The sequence below is a fragment of the Pygoscelis adeliae genome, unplaced genomic scaffold, assembly GCF_000699105.1.
Source record: "Pygoscelis adeliae isolate BGI_AS28 unplaced genomic scaffold, ASM69910v1 Scaffold582, whole genome shotgun sequence".
NCBI lineage: Eukaryota > Metazoa > Chordata > Aves > Sphenisciformes > Spheniscidae > Pygoscelis > Pygoscelis adeliae.
Window position 1 is genome coordinate 286,966 of NW_008824281.1, and position 18,327 is coordinate 305,292.

Genomic DNA, 18,327 nt, shown 5'->3' on the forward strand with positions numbered 1-18,327 from the left:
GGGAAAAAAAAAAAGAAAGCCTCCCTAGAAATACCTGCCTCTAGCTCCTCCAGCGAGCGGCTGCAAAGCTTTTATCTGCAAACAATTATTTAAGGAATCCGGGGTGTTGCGCAGGGGCTGCTGTTGTGCTTGGGATGGTTGAAGGTAATGTTGGTTGCTCCCGAAGAGCATGTGAAACATTCTTGTGGGGAAAATCATCTGGGGAGAAACATTTCACTCCGGGGAAAGTTCTCTGGCTTTTAGAAACTGAATCCACGGCTCATTCCAGCGTGTTTAGGTTAACTTTGATTAAGGTTTGCTTTGTTCTTTATCCCTAGCTTATTATAGCCCGTCAACATTGTGAATAGCTGCATTAACTGAGTGCCATGGAGAACTTATTTTCACTTGCTTACTAGAAAATATTTCATGTCCTGCCAAGTTTTGGTGTAACCTGACAGAGCTGTTAGTCAAATGTGCTTAAAGGATCTGTCCAGTCACTGTCAAGTTAACTGTTTAATTGCCAAGTTAAATATTCAATATTAAAATGCCACTTTTAAGCGGTTCAAATAGCTGTATCAATGGAGTGATACTTCAGAAAGAGTTGCAGCAATTTAGAACAATGTGAATACATGTGCTTCACATATGGCACTGTAGTGCTGTGCTTATATGACAGTTTGAATCTAATCATTTCATACTAGATGCAGATGGTACTCTTTCTCCCTCTGCAACTAGATCAGCTATGTCTTTCTTACCAAGAATTTGCAGGCTAAGTAGTAACTTTTTATTGTTATTTATTATTGTTCTGATGAATTTTCAAGCCTGGCAACCATAAGGTTTTGAATCTGCAAGTACCCCGTGCAATTTAACTCAAATGCCACAGAGATCTGAACTTCCTTTGGGGGTAATGGGATCTCCATGGCAATGAGGCCTGCTGAGAGAGAAACATGGGGTTGGAATTTGATAAAAGATGACTTGGGGGCTGTAAAACACCATCATCCTCATCCCAAAGTGATAATTAATCATGAGCTAAAGCAACCTGGCTCATGGAGCTGTAGAAAGGCATGGGCTGAGAAATTGGGCTTAAAGAGTCGTATGAGGAATTGCCTCGTTTAAAAAAATCCTTTTGGGTAGAAAAACCCCCAGAAAGGTGTGTCATGAAGAGAATATAAATGTGTTGCTTGCAGCCCAACGCATCAAAGAGCTCAGAGTCTGTAATGCTTTTAGTTGACAAGTTCATGGCACGGTGCCATTCAGCAGAGAGGAATGGTACAGATTCCATTCAGAAACACAAGGATTGTAGTATATATGGGAGGTCGTCTAGGGTGGCTTTAAAGCTGTTTGTGTGCCTGCTAAAGTAATTCCTTTTTGCCGGGGTTTTTAAACTTGCACCATATAATTGTTTGAACAAAAAAGTGGTAGCAGAACTGAGAATTTGAGCCCAATTTTGTAACTGCAGTTTCTGGGCTGCTTCTATATAACTTGGAAGTTTAGATGCATTTCATGAATGTGAATCTGACATTTAGAAAGTGTTGAGTATCAGCACTGAGAGTCACTTCTTTTTTTGTATATCAAGTTGAACTATGAAAATGGAGCCATGAGAAATAATTGAGGCAAAAATGTTAGAAGTATCTAAATTGTTTCAAAACAAAGCATTACCTACAAAACTGTCCTGGAGGTTCGGGTACCTCCTTATTCTTTCATGAGCCTCAGCCTTTTTATGATTAGCTAGTTGTATATTTAGTTTGTTTATAATATATAAATAAATTTCTATATAATATATATGCAATAAACAATATTAGTGTCTTTATTTAAATACTAAGGATTTGTAAGTCATGTAGGCTCTGTTCATTTCTATTACAATCTGTGTTCATTTTATGCGTATTAGATATAGGCCTAGACTGCTGGTGGTCACAACTGTGACCCTACGGGGCAAATGTGTTACAGAGTAGTCTGCTCTTTTCCTTTTGTTATACATAAAGTGGCTTACAAATAAAGATCACGCTCTTGTTGCTGTTCTTGACCGTCCACTTCCAATTTTGCTCCTCAGGGGCTATTTGATTGCGGCACCTTCTGTTTTCCGATCTGGTGTTGAGGAAGCTATAAGCGTAACCATCTTTAACTCTGTCAAGGAGACAACAGTCCAGATTCAGCTAGTAGTCAAAGGAGAAACTGTGTCACGAGGCCACGGAACAGTTCTGGGTAAGTTCCTGTAATTCTGAACTTGAGAACTAGTTTATAAGTTGAGGTGCTGTGGGAGCACGTCAATATCTCTTAGAGAATTGCTTTAGGTGATAACGGAACTGGAACTAAACTAATATTTAATTCACTGACTACTGCTAAATGTTCTCAGTTGATTGTGCTAATGTGGTTTCGATGTATGTGATCTCAGACATCTAAGGCCGATAATTTTGGAACACCAAGACTTACAGAGACCCTGGATAATTGATATTCAAGAGTTTTATAGTGACTATCTTTCCTTTTGAAACCTGAATGTTTGACGCTGGGGAGCTGTATAAGGAATAAGATAAGTTGACTTTAAAGAAAAATATAAAATCTACTTCTTCATCATTTTCTACCCTTATTTTAAAATGAGTGCTGGAAATGTGATCTGCCCGTCTTCAGGACTGAGTATTGCTGAGAGAAGTGGTAATATTTGTGCAGTTGGGTCTTTAAAATCCAAGACAGATACCTCTCTGTCCTGTGTGTAAAGACAAAAAGTGTTTTGGTTATGTCCAACTTAATACTGAATGAATTTACATTAGTGAAAATGCAGTCCAGGAGCGCTGTTCTACCACTGCTAGTAGTGGTGTAAGCTGTAATGTAGACAAGGCTCAGGCAATCAGGCTCTTCAACCATCATGTTTTAACCCTTCTGTGTGTAAAAACTGGGAGTTATATAAAAGCCATTTCCTTTCTTGGAACAGATTGTCTCTGGTTTTATCCTCCCCTTGTCGTCTTTGAAATTGGCTGACAATTGCTAAGTAATTCAAAGGGAGTGATGCTTACACATGTGGACAACATATGCTAAAGAGAAATCTTAGGTATGGCTGTATCCAGCAATCAAAATAGATTCTATAAGTGTTTGTTTTGAGAATTATTCAAGTCTCAAAAGAGGCCGGGTCCTTTTTACAGCAAAATACTTCTGTAAGCATAGGATGCCCTGTGCTGAAACCTCAGCCTTGGTGGTACTCTCTAACCATAGAGCACTTTGCAATTTACCTTGGGCAAAAATTGTAAATAAATGTGGACCAGGTTTATTCTGGAGAACTCTACTAGGTCCGACTTGCTCACCCTGCAGATTGTTTTATACAATGCAGGAAGATTACTTCAGGTGAAATCATAATGAAGGGGTATTCCAGTTAGCAGCTCTATGACATGGGGTCTCCTTTCACTCAACTGCAAATGGCTAAAACATTAGTACCTGAGCTTGAGAAGAATAACACTCTCTCTCTCTCTCTCTCTCTCATATTTTAGATAAAGGAACAATTAAACTGAAGGTGAGTGTCAATTTATTTTAAGATGTTTTTGGTGAAAACATGAGGGACTTGCCTTCAACCAGAGGCATGGCTCTCTGAGCAGCTGCGGCACAAATACAGGTCACATTCTGGTGCACACACAAAGGAGGAAGCAACCTTCGCAAGAGGAAGAGTGGAGAGTGAAAAGAACAAAGCTTAATCCATCACAGCTCATCAGTCAGGCCCTTACAGCACTGAAGAAAATCAGTGGCTGAATCTGTGGCTCATTGCTCAACATAAAGTTCTATGTTGTGATTATTTTATAAGAATGGCAGTACATATTGCTATGTAAGTGACATGGAGCATTGGACAGACCACAGAAATCCATAGAAATTACAGATTATTGACCATTGTGTCTCTGCTAGTTATTCTGGTACTACTATGTTATTTAAAAAACACAGGCTTTCACCAGTTTTGTCTACATTTTAGCCTTTGACATTAGTAATATTTTTGCCACCAGCATAGTCCATAAAATGAAGCTTACCCATACTAAAGAGATGGAGGGAATGAAAACAACTTTTAATTCCGAAGAGGATTTGTAGTGGAGTGAAATGATGATGAATTTAAATGCAATTCTGGCAGAGGGTTCCAGTAGCCATTAAAAAGAAATTATATATGTTTACCTTAGTAAATCACACTTTTTAAAGCAATATCTGGCTTTATTTTAATTGTTGGGATACTGGAGATCTGGGGTGCAGTGGAAGGTAGTCATTCTTCAGGCAGAAAGACATCCTGTGAAAGATCTCCCCTGCTTTGCATCTTGCATCAGTTATCCTTCCTCATGCCAAGGAGTGAGCTAAATGCTACCAGTTCAGAGTTCGCTGTTCATTGAAAGAAGTAATTTAGTTTATGCTGTGTGTAGGACTAAGTGACACCATACAGAGAAAAATGAAGCCATTTTCATGGTTTCAGTGAGATAATTTGGCTGTGCTTCCATGCTGGTACAGGACCTTTGTCTCCATCCCTCTTCCTAGATCTTTGAAAAGTGGGGTGTAAGTTCAAAGCAATATGAGTTTTCAGTCATGTTGATTAAGCACCATCAAAACATTTGGAACTGGAAGAGGTGTATTGTTTGGTGATTTGTGGTGGAAGATTATTACTTCAAATGTAGGCAAAATGAAGCCGGACTGAAGAACAAGTCTTAAAAGTGTTGGATCGCTTAACATAGTCAGGATTTGCTTTGGAGTTGTCATCTCTGATGGGAGGTAAAGTGGGTGGGTGGAACAAATCATGTAAATATTAAATTGTGATGTGCTTCTGGAATAACAGTAGCTAGTACCATGCGGAGCTGTAGGCTCTGGATAGTATGCTAGATAAATTGCTGTAGCATACGACCCTGGGAAAAAAACCCTTCATACTGCATCGCTAGCTCTTGACTGAAGCTGGTCATGTCTGAGTGAGTCTTTTCTATTCAGTGCGGTAAGAAAAACACTCTGTTTTCTTTGCAGTGGATCCAGGTATTTGGGAACAGTTCTATTGTATTACTGTAGCACAGCATAGATGCCTTCACTGCACCTACTGCATCATCTACATTATCATTGACCTATAAATAAATTGAAGTCTAACTAGCTTGGTGATGGTCTGTCATGACTGATTGGATTTTTCCTCTGCCTTGGTGGCATACACCAGAATTTTCTTTGCCTTCTCTGTAATTACTGTATGGCTGATGTTGATACTGCTCTGTCCTGCTGGTAGTTAAACCGTGTCTGGGAATTAGGTTCTAGAAAGGGTTTGATACTTCCCCGCCCTGTACTGTGCTAATATACAAATACCTAAGTATCCATTCCTTTCATTTCAAGAAGGTATAATACAGATCTATGTGACAGGAAACATCAGCAGTTATACCAAATGCTATAGATTTCTTTATCCAGAGACTGTAACTCACTATTGAATAAAATCTGCAGTGTCATTGCTGATTTTGGTTTTATTTATTTTATTTTTTTCGCTCTGAACTTATGACCTATTATAATATTTCTGTATTATCAGATTTTTTACTTTGTAGTTTTTAATCTAACGTCATTTTAAGTGTTTTATTTCTCTGAGCAACTGGTTGAAAATGTGCAAGCATGCATGTTTTGTTTTGGGGGTTTTTTGTTTGTTTTTTTTTTCCCCTCTATCAGTGGAGCCTCATCTTCCATAGCATGGTTGATTTCCCCATGTAACACACCTTTTTTAGTGGAAGCTGCACATGTAGATCAAATATCACTTTGCTTGAGTGATAAAGAAAGGGTAGAAGAGAATTTCCTGCTGTGTTTTTAGCATGACTTTGCCTCCTTTGAAGTTTATGCATTGTAAAAGATCTAGTATGTTCTTCATTTTCTTTTTATTACTAACACATAGTTACACTGAAATGCAGCAGGTGGCTGCTCTGTGCTCCCTTCAGTGTCAATTATGTACCCCAGAAAGCTCAAAGGCTTTTCTGTGTCTTCCTCACCTCATGGTCTGTTTTCTAGGTGCCTTCAGGACTTCGTGGACAAGCACATCTAAAAGTCTGGGGCAATCGGCATCTAGCAGAGGAAGGCTACATTTTTCATAACTATACCACAGTAACCATTGATAGCAAAGGATCATCAGTGTTCATCCAGACTGATAAACCTGTCTATAAACCCAAGCAGAAAGGTAAAGTGACCTTGGAGAACTTGCCAGACGCTAGAGCTGCTTTCAAGCAAAACTTTTTTTCAAGGGTAAATTCTAGGGTGAGATATTCTGTTCAGTGTCAGCTGTGATGACTAACCAATTTCCTCTTTTCCTTTCTTAGTGTTGATAAACCTCTTTATGGTGACTTCTGACTTGAGACCGGTCAATGACAGGGTAAAGAAAACTCTTTTCTTTCGCACTGTAAAATATGATGGAATACTTGGCAGCCTGTATTTTACTCTAACATACATTTATGTAGAAATATAATTTGATTTCTTAACCTATTTAGGCATATCTTGTGATTGCTGCTTGTTATTTACAATTTAGTTTTTTTCATTCGGTTAGATTACTGTTCAAGCAGAATACGCACTTTTGTAGTGCTAGCAAATACAATGTAACTATGCCAAAGCAATTAGAAGAACTTTTCAAACTTGCACTCTATTTAGGTAATGCACAAAGTATTAGTTTTCCAGTTAGATGTGTGAATGAACGTATGTTTTTCAGGCTACTCTTACCAAAGAAGAGATGTTTAAACTTTGTCACTTTGTGCATCATACCTTGCTTATGTCGACTGAGCAGTTCATAATGAGAAGCAGAAGAGTAGCTTTGTTTCATAAAGCCTTTTATTCTTTTTTTTTTTCCTTTCAGATTGAAGCTTACGTGGTGGTGAGTATCTGTCTGCCAATCATCTAGCATGTATCCTGTAGAGGCACAAGATTCTTGTAGCCTTAAGAGGAACAAGTCACATCTGTACCTTTTCAAGTCCATTATGGCCATTCCCAACTGTAACCTATGCCATTAACTCTATCCCTGTGTCTTTAACTGATCTTTGTGTCTTGCTTTTTTGTTATCACCAGCAAATATACTTGTTTTCTACTTCAGTTTCAGAAATCCATTCCCATTTTTCAGCCTGAGAAGAATTGGCTAGTTTCACTGGGGTTTATAAATGTAACAGTCCCACTCAATTTCTCCCTTCTTTTCAATGCAGACACTCTCCTATCCTTCATCTGCCTGGGCTGATATAGCAGGGCCAATCTCATCTCTGCACCCAAACATTATGATAGTGGACAATAGAAATTCATGGCAAGGAAAGGGTGCTCCTGTCTTCTTCCTTATGAGGTGAATGAGAGGTTCCTTCTGTGTCTAGTCTTTTTTTTTTAACCATGTGTTTTCTTTATCTGTCAGCAAGCAGAAGAATTCACCCTCTTCTCTTGTTTGCATTCAGTCACAGATTTAATGCTGACAAAAACAGCAGGATTAATTTCATCTGACTTTGTCATCTAAAAATTGCCTTGCTAGTTGTACAGCTCCCTCTGTGAACAGAGAAAGCATCTTCAGAGGCCAGTTCATCCCATCCAAAATAGGTGTCTTAAGATAGGTGGAAGATCTGCCACTTGACAGCGCTTACTTGTGTGCGTTGGCTATAGAAGCAGTGTCCTTAAATGAGTGCTGAATTTTAGAAAGCAAATACCCCCTGGTAAAGTATCTTCAGAAAAATTTTGACAGATGTTAGTTACATTTGAGCTGTTAGTAAAGTGTATGTATTACAAAATGAAGTTCTTTGTTGCAAACTGAGTTAAGTGTATTAGTAATATTCATTTTCACTGTGATGTTTCTCATTCCTAAACCACTATGCAGGATCCTCGGGGGTCTCGTATGATAGAGTGGAGCAATTTGAAGCCATTTTGTTGTGGTAAGTTTTGGATTATTTTTTCCCAGTGTACTGTTATTTGCTTTTGCTTCTGCTTATACTGAGTTATGTTCAATAAGCCTTGAAAAGGGCTGATGAGTGGCACAGAGTTCACAGTATGTTGTTTCCTTTTTCAGGTATTGTAAATATGAGTTTTCCTTTGTCTGATCAGCCAGTGTTTGGTGAATGGCTCATCTTTGCTGAAATGCAGGGGCACACATACAACAAATCATTTGAAGTTCAGAAATATGGTGAGTTGTATCCAAATCAACTTTGACTATAACCCGCGCGCATTTGGAAGAACATTATTATACATTATGAAATGTTTTTACTTGAGATGAAACACCTGAGAAATAATGCATTTAAAAATGTCATGAGGAAAAATTCTTTAGAGACTATGTACTTCAGGGATATAGACACTTACAACTTAACCAAGCCCTTTGTTCATGTCCTCCACACTTCATAAAGTAAAGGACCTGAAATGGAGTGTCATATTGCATGATCTATTCATGTAACAAAGATTTAATTTTGCTTTGGAAAACTCTTTAAGATGCTTTCAGTCTGTCAGTGCTTTCCTTCCTTTCCCAGAGCCCTCCTTGGAATTCTGAATTCTTTTTTTGCTACCCGCCTTTTCAGTCTCCAAGTCCCTGTGTTTGCTGAAAGGTGGGCATCGTTACACCCAGCCCACCACCTATGGCATCTGACCTGATCACAGAAGCATTTATAAACACTGACAACTGCTAATATCTCAGCTCCATTCCCAACACATTGTGGAGGAGTCAGTAGTGATTTCTGCTCTTTACCATGTTTCTAAGAGAAAAAGCTTGGGCTCAAATCCTGGAACACGGATCCCTCTGAAAAGAAGTAAAAATCTAAGGGTGTGTTGCTAAGGTCATCTTGCCAAGATGGTCTTGGTTTGCTACTTTTGTTGATTTATTCTCTGCTGAGTGCTGTCCTGCCTAATGTTAGCTACACTGCCCTCAGCCGAACACAAGCAGTGATCTTGTCAGAGCTGTGTATGCTTTTGCTATAATCTGGGCAATAAGATCTCCTTGAAAAGATTCTGTTGTATTTCTTTTCACTGTAGTACTACCAAAGTTTGAGTTGCTGATTGACCCCCCTCGCTACATTCGTGACCTTTCACTGTGCGAAAAAGGAACTGTCCATGCCAGGTAGGAACGTGTCCCAGATAAAACTTCATTACTATAGATTGTAGTACAGCCACAGGATGATGCAGTCACTGGAACTTGGGTCTCATCTGCTGCAGACTTTTCAGATGATTTGTGGTCATCATCAGAAGCTTTCCTATGTAAGAGCCTTCATAAAACATGTTAACAATAACAAGCTGGAAAACCTTCTGTGATATTTTTTTCTGTTTTCTAGATGTGCAGGTCACATGGTACTAGCCTTGTTATAATCAGGAAAGCAGAAAACAGCTGGAAGTTATTCATTATCTTCTTTCCATTTCAGATATACATTTGGAAAACCAGTGACAGGAAAGTTAATTGTCAATATGACTATAAATGGCGTAGGGTACTACAGGCATGAAGTGGGACACCCTGTCCTCAAGACCACCCAGGTGAGGGAGACCATTGAGTCAGCTGCGATAAAATGCCTGATCTGTACTCTTTGAAGTTAATACCACAGCTCTATTTTATGTTACTGATGGGAGATCAGAAAATAAATGAATAAATGTGATAATTGGGTTCAGCATAATAAAAATATTGCCTATTTTTACATGGTATGTTTATGATTTGGGGGGATGAGAATTTGTTGGCATAGTATTAATCTGGTTTTAGATCATATGGGGCTGAGGGAGAACATGAGAATGAGGGACTGTGACAGAGCTAGTCCAGACTATGGATAAGGGAGGAAAATGAAACTTGCTTTCTTTCCTCTTTCCTTCACCCACTCCCCAATTAATTCCCTCCACTCCACATGCTTTAAAAATACTGCTGCAAACTCCTATCAAGTGCCTACGCTTTAGATTTGGCTTCTAGATGCTTTTTGAGCGTGAATGCAAACTTATGTTTCCGTTCCCCCATACACTTCATAGATTGATGGCTCTGCTGTTTTCGATGTGTGTGTGAAAAACATGATGCCAGCTGATGTTCCGGAACATTTTCGAGGCACAGTCAATATCTGGGCCACTGTGATCAGCTCTGATGGGAGCAAGCAGGTTACATTTGATGACTCAACGCCTGTTCAGAAACAGCTGATTGATATCAAGTACTCCAAGGATACCAGAAAGCAGTTCAAACCTGGACTGCCTTACAAAGGAAAGGTAAGATTAAAAGTAGAGACACTGACATGTGGCTGATATAAGGTTATACTGACTTGATCCCAGGATGTTACACCATGTTCTGGTGTATTTTTCCCATCTGCTGTTTCTGTCATTGACTATAATGTAAAACCCGTTGTTCTGTAAATGAAACACTTTGTAGGTAGAAGTCACTTACCCTGATGGAAGTCCAGCTGACAGAGTCACTATCCGAATTAAAGCTGAACTCACACCAAAGGACAATGTTTATACAAGTGAACTGGTATCAAGAAATGGCCTGGTGGAGTTTGAAATCCCCTCCATCCCTACAGCTGCCCAATATGTCTGGCTGGAGGTAGGTGAAAGCTCTTTATAGGATTAGCGGGCTTTAATGTAACTAATCTTGTCAAACCTGCACTTTATAAATCAGTGCTACAAACAGGAAATCAGTGCCTTTTAGCTTCAACTTCTTGATTTAAATGCAGCAAACACTTGCTTTGTTTCTTGCTGCCAATAGAACTGATGTTGATAACCATCATGAAAAGATGCTTCTCCAAATACAGCTTAACATAGTAGTAAGGGTCCAATATTTGGAGAGTACTGTTGTTGTGTAAAGATGACAAGAGATGAACAGCTGCAAAGTATAAAATGGGAGATGGGGATGCAGGGTAAGAAGAGAGTACAAATCAGGCTTTGTATGCATGTATAACATTCAGATGTAACTTTTGTTAAGACAAAAGTGACAGCGATTGATGGGAAACCGTCTGGAGATCAATATCTGCCAAACTACTTGTCCATCAGTAGCTGGTACTCGCCCAGCAAGTGTCACATCCAGCTCCAGGCACCAGATAAACCTTTCCAGGTATGTTGGCTTCATATTCCATCATAGCAACAACTGCATTTCTTGGCTTAAAGTACTTTGTTCTAATTAAATATTTCTAGCCATTTCTGTTTCTGGGATCCTGAACTACTGGGAACTGGGAACCACTACAAAGGTTGAAGTAGCTGCACTTCAGCCACCAAATAATTGTTCAATGTGGGCTGCACACGGTTCTAAGCAAAGTGCCTTTGATGCTTTGTGCAGCATCTCATTCTCCTTTGTGTTGTGGGGACAAGGGAGAGAGGGTGGATATAGGCACTGACAACATTTAAGTTTTTCATATTTGAATGTATGTTCTGTGCACCTCCAGTAACATTCACATATGAATTGTTTGGTGAAAATGACATGCTTTAATTCAGGTCAACAAATGCTGAAATATTTGAAGTGAAGTTAGTGGGAGTAGCTTAATTACTAGAACTTCCAGTTTAAATCTCAGCTGGATCTATTTAGTCTTCAGTTATCGAACTATGAACATAGTTGTCTTGTTTTCTTCCGTAGTTTTCATTGGAGCCTCTCTAAAAATGTAGTCCTTCCATATAGAACTTGTCATGATCTCTCTCCTAAAGGAAAGATCTGATTTAACCATGATTTCTGTTGCATATTGTTTTACTGAGAGTTGTTTAGGGTTTGTTCTCTACCCAAGAAGATGCTCTGAGAGTCTGCATATTGCTTTGGGGGCGGGGGGGAAAGTGGGTTTTGGCAATATACACACTTAGATTTCTATTATCAGCAGATCCGTCAGGTTGGTTTCAGACTCTTTGTATCCAAATAAGAGTATTTTTTTTATCATTGCATTTCATGGTAGTTTAATGGCTAATTAATCTTTTACAAGTTTCCTGAGGTATGGAAAGGGGATTATACACTGCTAATCTGAACACATTGTTCTTATTATAACCTGATTAGAACTAATTCTTCTGTGGGAAAGCTAGGAGTTGGATGACCAGCTGATGTGGGAACTGTTTTCCTGCTTTGCCAGCTCTTACTGGGTGTTCCAATTAGCTACATTCATTTTTTTAATGAATTGTTTCATCATTTGCACTGGGGAATTCTTAATACTTCAAATATTTAATGTCACGAGGCACTTCTTGGACTCTGTGGCATTCTCACTGTATTTAACCATTAGCAGCTCCTTGTATTCAAGTCCTTGCCATTTTGGTTTGTACCATATGTACATTCTGGGAACATAACATTGTTAGTGCTGAAGAAAGAGGTTTTTCAAAAGATTCATTGGGTTTTAACATTGCTATTCAGCCTTAACAGTCTTAGTTGGGCATTGCTATGCTTTAAATGGCAGGAGGTTCAGGAGTGGAAGTTGCTGAAGAAATTCTACTTAGTACAAGTGTTAGCTGTTCCTCATATCCCAGAAACAAGAAATTTGTGTTCCTAGGAAAGTCGGCTGCTCCACAGAAGGCTTAGTACTCAGCCAGACATGACCCAGACCTAATCCCATGACTGAGCACCAATGTCTATTCTGTTGGGATTGGCGGTATTTGGGGGATTTTGTGTCCAGGGGATTCAGTGCTTCGTGAGTACCTCTGGGTAAAGGACTTCAGTGCACAAAAAGTGCAGGAAGTCTGTGTGCTGCTCTGAAGCCTCTTGCAGGCATCAGATGAGTTTACCCAGAAAAAAGAAGCTCTCTTCTCATTTAATTGTGTGTTTGACAGCTCCTTGAGTGCCAGACTTGCAAATTAATATCAAGACTTGTGTAATTTGAAAGCATTTCCCCTCAGATCTATTCCCAGTGATTTCATGCCACATTGGTTATGTTTGAATTGGTATTTGCCATATGAAAGTAATCACCATGTATAATCTCAATTAAACTGCAAAGACTATCAAACGCACATCTCTTCCCACCCCCAACCCATCTCTTTCTTTTTTGGGCTGGACTACTGAACGGGTGTCTAAAATTCAACCAATTCTGACAGCTGCTCTGTGCCAAAAGGCTTAACTTTCAGGATTCCAGAGATTCCTTTATTGTTTTCATTAATGCATACAACCCCCCAGCCCATTCTCCTGTTAGGTTTGCAGGGAGTGAAGAGCTGAACACAGGCCCCTTTTTATTGGGAAGAAAGTCCATGAAAACAGTACTAATGTAATAGACTTTTCAATGCATACATTTCTTTGGAGAGGTATCACGTCTCTTGTGCACTGAAACCCAAATAGATTTCTGTGCTTTATAAATAAAAAGCATGCATTGTAACAGACCAGATCTTTTGCTTTTCTGTCTCTGGGTGCAGGTAGGAGAGGAGGCTTGGATTGCAGTGAAGTCCACGTGTCCTTGCAACTTCACTCTACATTATGAAGTGGCATCGCGAGGCAACATTGTCCTTTCAGGACTGCAGCCCAGTAACATCACCCAGCAGAGGAGCAAAAGAGCCACCTTTCCCTTTGAGAAGAACATTGATATCACACGCTTCCCAGGAACAGGTAGCTAGCATCAGAAATGCAAACTTGCCCCTGTTTTTCAGGGAAAAACAACCTTTCTGCAAACCTAAGTATCCTCTTTTTTGAATTTGATGCTCCTTAAAGGGCATAGAATAATTTTGTGCCAGAAAAATAGTGATATCCATTGCAGACACAGTCATCTAGAAAAAGATAAATTTCTCCAAGAGTGATAACTCTTGGAGAGTTTTCTCTGGTCTTTCTGTAGTCTTTCTATGTTAAGAAAACTCTAGTCTTTCGTAATATGCTTGGCTTGGGGTCAGCTGAGTGACAGGAAAGTGTATGATGGGGCTGGGGCAATTTACTAAGCTGGTTGAGCTTAAACTAGGAAGAGGACATTCGATGGACTGATAGCATGTATCAGGCTAAAGGAAAAGATCATGCAGTTAGCATGGGGAAGGGAAATGGAGTATGGACTCCTAGTTTGTACAAGCAATAACAGAAAGATACAAATCTGGTGAATTCAGGGAACGGGGGGGTAAAGAATGATATGCTTGGGAAGATGCATACAACAGCTGCCAAAGGAAAAGTCTGTCTATCCTAGTAACATGTCTGCAATAGCAGCCAGTTTCAGATAGTTAGGGGAAAAGAAATTTCCCTAGATGTACCCACCCGGCTTCTGGTAATCAATGGTTTAAGACTTTTTAATAACTTCCTGCACTGACGGTTGGTTCTGAGCTGTTGTATTTACAGGTTGCCCAGAGACATTGTGGTTGCTCCGTCATTGGAAGTGTTCAGGTCAGGTTGGATGGGGCTTTGAGCAACCTGATCTAGTGAAAGATGTCCCTGCCCACAGGAGGGGGGGTTGGAACTAGATGATCCTTAAAGGTCCCCTCCAACCCAAACCATTCTATGATTCTATTTAACTGCTGCTAGTGAAACGATGCTCTATAAACTTCATAATCCTTTTTCAAACCCACTTATACTTTTTCTCTCAGCAGCGTTCTGCAGCAATAGATACCCTCTTTTGTTTATTTTAAATGGCTTGATAACTTAATTGTATATTTCCTTGATTTTATGTTAGGAAAAACACTGGGTAGTCATTCTCTATCCACCTTCTCCATACTGCTCACTATGTTATGGGTGCTAATTGCCTATCAAGGAAAAGAAAAAAGAAGGGAAAAGATTCTGAGTTCAAGAAGAACGTGTGCAACAGGAACAAGGGAAGGATGCAAGTCCTGGGTGGAGAGTTCTGTGCCTTGCAGCATTTGGATGGGGCAGGAAGAGAGTGATTTTGATAAATAACACTGTCCTTTTTACAATTTATTTTTTAGCACCTACCAGTATCCCTGCAGCAGAGGTTGAAGTCTGCATGACATTCCTCCGGTTCTCAGTAGTTCACAACATGGCTCCCTTGGGCCGTCTTCTGGTGTATTATGTCAGGGAGAATGGAGAAGGGGTTACAGACAGCCTGCAGTTCACTGTGAAGTCCTCCTTTGAAAATCAGGTATTGGCAGTGTAGCTAGTGGAGAGGAGGGGGTGGTGTCTTGTTACTCTTTGTAGTTTTGTCTGCTGATTGAGTTGAGATAATGGGATTTAATGTTAAATTCCTAGGTTGCAGTGGCTCTCTCGGCAAATGAGACCAGACCTGGTGATGTTGTGAACATCAAGGTCAGAGCTGCAAAATCAAGCTGCGTCTGCATTGCCACTGTGGATAAGAGTGTCTACTTGCTGAAGACAGGTTTTCAGCTGACAGCCAGTCAGGTAAAAGGAAGCTTAAGGCACTGATGTCTTTTTCTTAATACTGCTATGCACTTTACCTTTAGTAAGTAGCCTTTTACCTAAGGACAGCAGTCTGTTCCCTTTCCCTGCAGGTTTTTCAAGAGCTTGCAGAATATGATGTATCTGATGCTTTTGGAGCTCCGAAGGAAGAAGGGCACTTCTGGTGGCCAGGCATGTCCTCACGTAGACGCCGTAGATCTTCTGTCTTTCCCTGGCACTGGGACATCACCAAGGATGCTCGCTTCGCGTTTACAGTAGGAAGAATCAGCCTCACTTCTCTATGGAGTGTCTTTTTTACTTTCGTGTTTGCAGGATAATTTTCAGCTCCATAGGCCATTATTTTTTTCACATCAGAGCTGTTTCTCCAGGGGGTGGGCTGAAAAGTAATTTCTGAGAACAGAGAGTAAGTACACTGTTCCAGCAAAGATATTGGAGAAACGTGCTTTGATTTTGGCCAATCTTGATGAGAGGGCCAGACATGCTGTTGGGTGAAGGAATTCATGCTGATGCTCTGGAGAATCAGACAGGGGACCAGAAGGTTCCTCCAGGCCTGGGTGAGCGTGCAGATCTCTTCCGCAGTTACTTTGACAGGGAAGGAAGGTGGAACATGAGTCTTTCCTTACAGCCTTTTCCCTTTTAGGCTATCTTTTGGAAATCCTTCTTTCCTACGCCAGTTCTGCCAGCTTCTGTGGCCATCTGTGTGAAGGACCAGTAATGTTTTCTTTGTATCGTTGATCAGGTTACCCTGATCCTCTCTCTTCATTTTTTTGTCCTTTCTGCAATTTTAGCTAGATTGTTCTGTTGTGTTGTCTTAAACCCCATAGGCTTCCACATATTCCCCCAATGCCTCAATTTCTTAATCATAAACTCTTAAATCCTCGTTACTGTCCACTGCTGCAGGAGTCACTGCTTCTTCTCTCCCTGTGATCTGTTGGGGTTTTTGTTCTGATGCTTTTTCTCTTACTGAGAGACGTAAACTCTCGGGGAAAAGATACATACGTTAATAGCTGGTATGTATGCACTGCTGTAGACCTGATTTGTAGTAATTAGATGTGTACATAAAGAGAACAAAGCTCATACTCCCTTTGGTGTCTGGGAACTGCTGTCTCTTATGAATAAGTGCATTTAGGGGACAGAGCTGGCAGACAGCTTTCTTATGAATTCTGTATTTTTACTGTGAAGCTGTGTGGACAGTTTCCATTTTGCTTGGCATTTGCAGAATTGGTGATGTCTGATCTGAGAGCTGCCTGCTAACTGCAGCAGAACACACTGGAAACTTTTAGGAAGGGTAAAAAGCTGTAATGTAATATTCTAGGGGAAAAGTATGTGTAATAATTTTTCACCTGTAGCTGTCTGACAGTTACACATGCCCAGTAATGTTAGATATTGGTTTAAATGCATTTTCCAAGCAAACAAGAGCTTTCTCGTAAAACCTCTGCCTATAAAGTGCCTACATATTTTCACATTAAGTCATTTTTATATAAAGTTTTAAAAAAATCCTCAAGTTTCAATTGAAATTTACCCCATAAATGTTGGAATAGGGTTGGGGGATTCTATTCAGAAAAGTTTTTACTGGTACATTTTTAATTCTTTTTTTTTTTTTTTTTCTTGCTGGTTTTTGTTTTGTGGTCTTCATTTTTATTGTCTAGGAAACTGGTTTGGTTGTAATGACTGATATAGTCAGCTTAAACCACAGACAGAACGGAGGTATGTACACGGATGAGGCTGTCCCAGCTTTTCAGCCACATACTGGGACGTTGGTGGCTACAATGCATTCTAAAATAGCACCAAGGTAACATTTTTATTGTAATGCGTATTGTCTATGATACTCTTAGCTATTTTTTTTTTCTATATTCTCAGCTGTTTCCCACCTCCTTGCCCCCAGGAAATTGCTTGGTTTAGACAAGGTGGTGGTGGGGAAACTCTTCCTTTGTCTTGATAGACCTAACAAAAATTACAGCTGACAATAATTTGTTAAATTTAAATTAATTCTGGAAAAATGCAAAGTAATATTCTTCAAAAGGATCATTTGAAACTCTTTGTATGTCTCAGTTTTCTGTGAATTAGTTGCTGCTTCTCAGTATTTGCAAGCTAGCCCTTGTTTTGCAGAGTTGCTCATTGCTCATTATTTTGACCATTCAGCTGGTGGTCAAAATAAATAAAATGAGGCATTGCAGGAAGAAAAAGTCGTGAAGTACTATGACTAATGCTGCAAACTGAGGATGTGCCTTCCCTTTGTATTCTGAACCACCTGGTGGCCTCTCTTAGCAGAGTAAGTTTTGGAGGTTAGTTAAGAAAAAGATAATGATGCATCACAGGTGTAGAAAAATGGGACAAATTATGAAAATATTAGAGATCAAGACAATTTCAAAAGAAGAAACAGAGGGGAATATGAAGTAGTGATTGTAGAAACTGCTATTAGTAAGGCCATATCATGATATCATGGGAAGTCACATGCTCTGTATGCTCCCTTTGATTTTGTTTGGTGAAAGAATTTGGATCATAAAACCTTTTTTTTTAAGATTATATTATTTATGCTAGTTTTTAAGATTATCTTATTTATACTGTCTTTTTTAGATTCTCATTTATGTCTCCAGACTGTTTGATGTGTGTGTGCACAATGGGATCACAAGGAAAGACTGTGTAATTTGTGTTCTGAATGATACACTCATTCACTTTTTTGATTCTGTGCTAGCTAGAGTTTTGGTTGGTCATGTGAGCTGCATTCAGGCAATAACAGTAACTCATAAATCAGTGTTAAAACCGTCTTATTAAAAGAATTAATTGCCAAGGACTTATTTCTTGTTCTAGCAGAGCAGAGAAGAGAAAAAGAACCTTCTTTCCCGAAACATGGATTTGGCACTGCCTCAACGTCAGGTATTGACAGGGAATTCCCTTAATTATATCCAGAGGGTTGTATCCTCTTCAGCTGCAGAAAGCAAAGCTATTTAAAACCTCCTGGAGTTACACTGGCATTCTCTGATATTTTGTTGTTGTTGTTCTTTTCTTCATTACTGCTTTAATCAGTAATCTTTCTCTGTAACATTTCATCTGGTCTTGAAGTGTATTTACTTCAAGTTGAACCTGTCAGTTGTGGCTACATTGCAACCCATGTGCAATTCACCAAGGTGTCACAAGCAGAGGAGTATCTTCAGGGAAGAAAAGGAGCAATGGTTTGGTTCAACACATTTCTAGGTTTTACT

At 39.6% G+C, this 18,327-nt stretch overlaps 1 protein-coding gene across 1 annotated transcript in view; it reads left to right on the top strand.

Moving 5' to 3' along the window:
* Nucleotides 1-2,032: 2,032 nt before the first annotated feature.
* Nucleotides 2,033-18,327, top strand: part of CPAMD8 (C3 and PZP-like, alpha-2-macroglobulin domain containing 8) — a 51,537-nt gene continuing 35,242 nt past the window's right edge. Inside the window, exons 1-18 of the mRNA XM_009335304.1 lie at nucleotides 2,033-2,178; nucleotides 3,453-3,475; nucleotides 5,947-6,112; nucleotides 6,252-6,304; nucleotides 6,779-6,796; nucleotides 7,769-7,823; nucleotides 7,958-8,071; nucleotides 8,908-8,992; nucleotides 9,291-9,399; nucleotides 9,877-10,104; nucleotides 10,265-10,435; nucleotides 10,814-10,942; nucleotides 13,198-13,387; nucleotides 14,677-14,849; nucleotides 14,957-15,106; nucleotides 15,217-15,378; nucleotides 16,774-16,916; nucleotides 17,936-18,001. Of these exons, the coding sequence (XP_009333579.1) occupies nucleotides 6,269-6,304; nucleotides 6,779-6,796; nucleotides 7,769-7,823; nucleotides 7,958-8,071; nucleotides 8,908-8,992; nucleotides 9,291-9,399; nucleotides 9,877-10,104; nucleotides 10,265-10,435; nucleotides 10,814-10,942; nucleotides 13,198-13,387; nucleotides 14,677-14,849; nucleotides 14,957-15,106; nucleotides 15,217-15,378; nucleotides 16,774-16,916; nucleotides 17,936-18,001 (1,829 nt within the window). The 5' untranslated portion in view covers nucleotides 2,033-2,178; nucleotides 3,453-3,475; nucleotides 5,947-6,112; nucleotides 6,252-6,268. The remainder of the gene's footprint in view (nucleotides 2,179-3,452; nucleotides 3,476-5,946; nucleotides 6,113-6,251; nucleotides 6,305-6,778; nucleotides 6,797-7,768; nucleotides 7,824-7,957; nucleotides 8,072-8,907; nucleotides 8,993-9,290; nucleotides 9,400-9,876; nucleotides 10,105-10,264; nucleotides 10,436-10,813; nucleotides 10,943-13,197; nucleotides 13,388-14,676; nucleotides 14,850-14,956; nucleotides 15,107-15,216; nucleotides 15,379-16,773; nucleotides 16,917-17,935; nucleotides 18,002-18,327) is intronic.